A 6,249-nucleotide genomic window follows, 5' to 3' on the forward strand; every position below is an offset into this window, starting at 1 on the left:
CTTACATCAGCGGATGTTTTTTGACTTGTCGAGCTTCTCCGCACTCAAAACAAAACAAATCTTTATTGTAATAGTCATTTTAGATAATTTTAAGACTTTGTTTATCTTAATTTTATTACTGCAGTTGTGGCAGCTTATTTGGAGAAATAAAGTATGGTGATATCTTCCTTGAACAGTAGCCTAATTTAATTTGTGTCAACATTAACTAAAATGATATTATGACTTGAAAGTGAAAGGACATAAATGTAAAGGCTTCAATAATAGATTTAATAAAATATGACGGGAAAGTAGCTTCGTAATTTGTTTTCAGAAATGCATAAACATACCTGGAAGAGGAGACTGCATATAGTCATGATCTGCTCCAGCGCTGTTACCTCACTAACTATTTTGTCGTCTTGGGTGTCGTCAGAGTAGGCTACGGTGCCACATTGCTGCCACATATTATTTCCGCAATTGATATAGGCTATATCAATTTTATGTAGCCTACAAAATATGCCTTTATCCACATAAAATTGATATAGCCTAAGCCTTTCATGTCTATCATACATCTACGTTCAAAAAGCTGATAGCAGCCCCCAATGGACATGTTAAAAGATCAAATTCTGTACACACCTTATTACTAAACCATACTATCCAACAGAAAAGCAGATGAGTCCAGAATATGAACGCAACGCACACGTTAAGCGTTTTCCTCCCATAGAAACCCTTTATAAAGAAAAATCTTAACGTGGCTTTATGGGAGGATGGAATTGCAGTGCACAACAAATCCTTTAAATGGTATTCAATGCAAAACAAAAAATGAAAATATATAAGTAGCCTATAAAATAAACAAATAATTGTGGCATTAATTAGCCCACAAACAATATTTATTTTAAAGCCTAAACGAATTTATTTAAAGAAAAACACCAGCTTTCTCTAGTGTTGTGTTTCAGCCGCCCACTGGCACAGCGCTTACTCGCCGTAGAAAATGTATGATTTAATTTGTTAGACACGAAGAGGACTTATCCGTCTGGCATGGCCGCTCGCCCTAACGTTAACCTATAAATGTTCGCTATTATTAAGCACATATCCAGGTGTTTGTGCGGAGTGTGGAGCGCGCACTGCATGACATGGACGCGCCGGTGCCATCACTCGCATTTTCCTATCAACAGTGGAAACAACTTAAAATACTCCATCATTTCTGGTCATACAGAAAATAATAATACATCAGTCGCAACTACTTTTATTTGTGTAAACTCACAACAACAAGAAAACGTTGTGCATTTGTAAAATAAAAGAAACAGGACGCGCTTTCATGATCTCTGTGAATTGGAGCGTATCTCAAAAATGAACTGAAAAAACAGCGTATATCACTAGCCTCACAGACATGATAAATATATCTATAAAGCTTGAAATGTTCACCAACGAAAAAAATCCAATGGAAAGCCAATACGTACGGTACTATCTGATGATGTAATCCTGTCCGATGAAAGGTGCATCTACTTTACAGCGGAGATGTATGGAGATGTTTGCAGTCGACACTGATTTAGAAAACACTCGTTTATTAATAAACAATTAAAATGCTTTGTTATTTTTTCAGACAAATTTATTATCATTAGCCTACTTTTGCCGGTGCTTTGCGGCAAGTTTTATGTATGCGCTTGAGCGCGGAATATATAGGCTATAGCCTATACCAAGGATTGAATATAAATGTGCGATTAGTAATTGCTTAAATGAATGACTACTAGTCTAGAAAAAATCTTTAGTCTATGGCAACTCTTATCAGTAGCCTACATTTAATAGTTGACAGTAATTAGTATCCAGCTCTTTACATACATTACTTGTGCAATGTACAATACTTATTATTTGTGCAATGAGGGATGCTACAGTGACACCTCGATGTTGCTTCAGCCATTGTTGTTTCGACCGGAAGTCGCTTTACACAACAAACGCTGAACCGGATGTGCGTTCTAACTTCCGTGAAAAAGGCCTATGAGCATTAAGCTGTGTCGTCAGTAAGTCGTTTCCCATCATGCTTTTGATCAGCGCAGTCAGTGGAGAGCAACTGCGCTCGACTGCAGAATCCGACACGTCCGACTTGCGGTCGCGAGAGTTTTTTGACATACGTCAGCATGACATCAGAGCAAGGCGGACCGCACTCGGACCAAGCGGGAAGGAAGTCGACCGGAAGTTGAAGCCGGCCGCGTGCCACCATCTTGTAGCAGAACTTCACCTGCTGTTAGCATCCCATTGACTCCCATTCATTTTGGCATCACTTTGACAGCGAATAACTTTACATCTGAGGCGTTTGAAGACTCCAATTGTCCATTATTTATTTCTAAAGAAACACGACAATGTATAAAATGCTCCATTACCTTTAATCTTACGTTATGGCCCCGTAGAAGCAGTTTTTGTAAAAGTAGGCTAACGATTGCGTCATAACCACACGACTCTCTGTCGCACAGTAGAGAGATTACCGTATGGACGGGAGGAGAAGCTTGCGGTCAATCGGGGGGACGTAGAGGCAAAATTACAAAATAATTAATCAGAATACCTAGCAAAAGTTTCTCCTGCTCCTAGCTCATGGACAGCTCCTACTCACACTCTCCGTCTCTGCAAGATTCGGAAGGGAATGATTCAGATTTCTCTCGGCACAGCTACTAGAGGACAGACGGGTTGCTCACGTCACATCTACGTTGTCAAGCTCGGTTTGAGTCTGCGCGTCAGGAACGGAAGTCCTAAGAAATCGCTGAAAACGGGCTTCACTTGTCTCAATTGAGTTCCAATGAGATGACTCTGTCCACTTCTTATACTGTCTATGACTCGGACACATTTCTAACCGGCATGCATCTCGCGCTGATCACCGGTGATCGATTCTGCGCAGATTTTGCTCATCTCAAACAAGCCTTAAAATGCTTTTGAATCTCTCTCGCGGTACTTTGATGTCATAAACCAATCGGTCGCTGCGCTGGTTCAAGTCAAACAAGCCTATGGCAGAAGAGGCTAAAGTGAAAGTGATATCTGATGTACAGAAATGTTTGTTTGTTTATTAAGTTGTATGGTCTGTTTTGCATTTAACACAAATCATGTATAGGCCTCTACAAATGTTTCATTAAAATGTCTAAACTTTTTTCACTGTGAATGTTCTGGAAAAAGTTAGAAACCTATATTAATCTAAGTCTAAGATAGAAATGTGTTTTTTTTATGTGCTTTTTTATACTTAGAATGACTATTTGGAATTATGCATTTTTTTATAAATGACTTATGTAAATATTTTGAAACAAACTAAAAACAAAAAAGTACTGTGACAAATGTGGACACCCAATGAAGCTTCTAAAATGCATGTGAAAGAGAAAGACTTCTGCTATACCAAAAAATGAGGTCTAATGGAATTAAAAGACAACCAGGAGTAAATAAAAGCATTTGATCTGTATTCTCATTTTCACTCTCTCTCTCACTTTTTCTCTCTTCATTATCCCCTCATTAAGCTGCATGTGCTCTTCACACTCCAGACCAGTGGGTGGCGGAACGGCACTCTTTAAGTTGATTTCACAAACCGGCAAAAACTGAAGAAGAGGAGACCAGCTCTGACTCTGAACAACAGCTGATTCAAAGCAAAAGATTTGCAAAGTATTTGAACCTTCACAAATCAGTTTTTTAAACGTTCACTATTTACAAGTGAAGAGATGCATTCAGACCAGCAGGAAGAACAGAAACCTGTAAAAATGGAGTTTATTGAAGATTACAGTGAGAATAGGAGTCATACTGATCAAGAACCCCTCAGAGTGAAGCTTGAAGAGACTGAAGAACAGATAGGTTGGTGTTTATTTTTGATTCTTCATTAATGATGCTGTGAAACATTAAAGTTATACAACTTACGCAGTTTATTAATGGTTAGCCAGTCAACATATCCATTCATCAAACAGGTATAAATTCTGATATACTCGCTCTTAACTTTAAAAATCTGGATGAATTTCTTCTTCTGCAGAACACTAAAGATTTTTTTGTGTGTTTGAAAAATTCCTAAATATAACATTGAGATGTTAAAAAAGAATACATAAATGCTTTAAACAACATGAGGTTACTACCATGTCTAACCACACTTTTTAAAACTTTTTAACTTTCATTCTAGACCTGACGGTAGACATTAAGGAGAGTGAAGAACTGGATGAAGCGGAGGAGGAACATCGTGTCAAAACTGAAGAAAAATCTTTGAGTTGCTCACAGACCAGAAGTAAACTTGTAGTGAGAAGAGCCATCAAAAATTTCACTTGCTCTCAGTGTGGAAAAATATTCCCACAGAAGCAAAGTCTTAAAGATCACATGACAGTTCATGGTGAAGAGAAGCCGCACACATGTGATCAGTGTGGGAAGAGTTTTTCACAAGGATACCTGAAGTTTCACATGAAAATCCACACCGGAGAGAAGCCGCACACATGTGATCAGTGTGGGAAGAGTTTCACATTAAAAGGAACCCTTAATAATCACATGAAAATCCACACTGGAGAGAAGCCGCACACATGTGATCTGTGTGGGAAGAGTTTTTCACAAGGATACCTTAAGTTTCACATGAAAATCCACTCTGGAGAGAAGCCGCACATATGTGATCAATGCGGGAAGAGTTTTACACAAAAAGAACAGCTTAAGAGACACATTGAAATCCACACGGGAGAGAAGCCATACAAATGTGATCAATGCGGGAAGAGTTTCACAATTATATCAAAGCTTAAGTATCATATGAAAATCCACACCGGAGAGAAGCCGCATACATGTGAGCAATGTGGGAAGAGTTTCACACTAAAAGGAAACCTTAATATTCACATGAAAATCCACACTGGAGAGAAGCCTTTTAAATGTGATCAGTGTGGGAAGAGTTTCATATATAAGCAAAGTCTTCAAGACCACATGAAAGTTCATAGTGGAGAGAAGCCGCACACATGTGATCAATGCGGGAAAAGTTTTGCTCTAACATATCTCCTAAACAGACACAAGAAAATCCACACGGGAGAGAAGCCACACAAATGTGAACAATGCGGGAAGAGTTTCACAATTATATCAAAGCTTGTGTATCATATGAAAATCCACACCGGAGAGAAGCCACACACATGTGATCAGTGTGGGAAGAGTTTCACACTAAAAGGAGTCCTTAAGGATCACATGAAAATCCACACCGGAGAGAAGCCACACACATGTGATCAATGTGGGAAGAGTTTCTCACGAAAAGGACACCTTAAGGATCACATAAAAATCCACACAGGAGTGAAGCCGCACGCATGTGATCAGTGTGGGAAGAGTTTCAGATTTGCATGTTCATTTAAAGTACATCTGCGTTATCATTCTGGAGAAAAAACATTTAACTGTAATCAGTGCAGTAAAAAATTTCTGATAAATTAGTGCAGATAAAACTATTCAATTACTCTCATAAGTAATCATAATTGCATTAAACTATGTTTTTTGTTGTTGTTGCAATAAACAGGTATGTAAACACCTTAATCGCTCTGACCAAAGTGCACATGTTCGGTTCTATATGGATGTGTTGTTCACACATGAACTTCATGAATGAACTCCGTGACATTATTCCAAAGTTTCCTCTTGTCTCGATCACTAAAAATAATATCTATATTGATATAATATAGTAACCTAATTATTTATAAATTATATATTATATACATAAGATATGTATGTGACATATATAATGTATGAAAAGTATCTATACACACTCTTCCAGCCTGTAAATCATAATGCAAATAAACAACACCTCTCCACTGTATAATCAAAAGTCTTATTAAAGGCACATTCTACATGAGTCTTGGTACAGTAAACCACGTTAAACACTTTCACCTTAAATGAGTCCTGCTGCAGTGAACACTGGATAAAGATGAACACATATATTACAGACATTTTCAGCAGAAGTTGACGGCAGGGTGGGATTTGAATTCATATAATGGCAATGCATTTATTGCACAGCTGATGTCTAAAATTAAACCAAAAAATCATTTCAACAGCCAAGACAAAAATCCACTTACCGCCCAAAAGCAACTGGAAAAGAGACAGCAGTAAAATCCTCTGTATGTTTTTCCAGAGCTGTGTAGATTCTGAATGTTGCTAATACAGATGATCAATGGAGATTATTTAGGCTAGATATAATTCGGTTTCTCTTAATCTCCACTGCGCTCATCATACATGAGCTGCACCCAAGTGGCTACAGCTTCAAATATACACACACTAACCCTACCCACAACTCTATCCCTCCACCCCATTGGACCTCCA

At 38.2% G+C, this 6,249-nt stretch overlaps 1 protein-coding gene across 1 annotated transcript; it reads left to right on the forward strand.

The window, feature by feature from the left end:
• The first annotated feature begins 2,820 nt into the window (after window positions 1–2,820).
• Window positions 2,821–6,249, forward strand: LOC309476044 (uncharacterized protein). Its single transcript, XM_082139173.1, has 2 exons — window positions 2,821–3,795; window positions 4,112–6,249. Exons 1-2 carry the CDS (start codon window positions 3,666–3,668, stop codon window positions 5,371–5,373), a joined length of 1,392 nt encoding a protein of 463 aa, XP_081995299.1. The 5' UTR covers window positions 2,821–3,665; the 3' UTR covers window positions 5,374–6,249.

The sequence above is a fragment of the Leuciscus leuciscus genome (genome assembly GCF_965113295.1).
Source record: "Leuciscus leuciscus genome assembly, chromosome: 15".
In the NCBI taxonomy this organism is placed as follows: domain Eukaryota; kingdom Metazoa; phylum Chordata; class Actinopteri; order Cypriniformes; family Leuciscidae; genus Leuciscus; species Leuciscus leuciscus.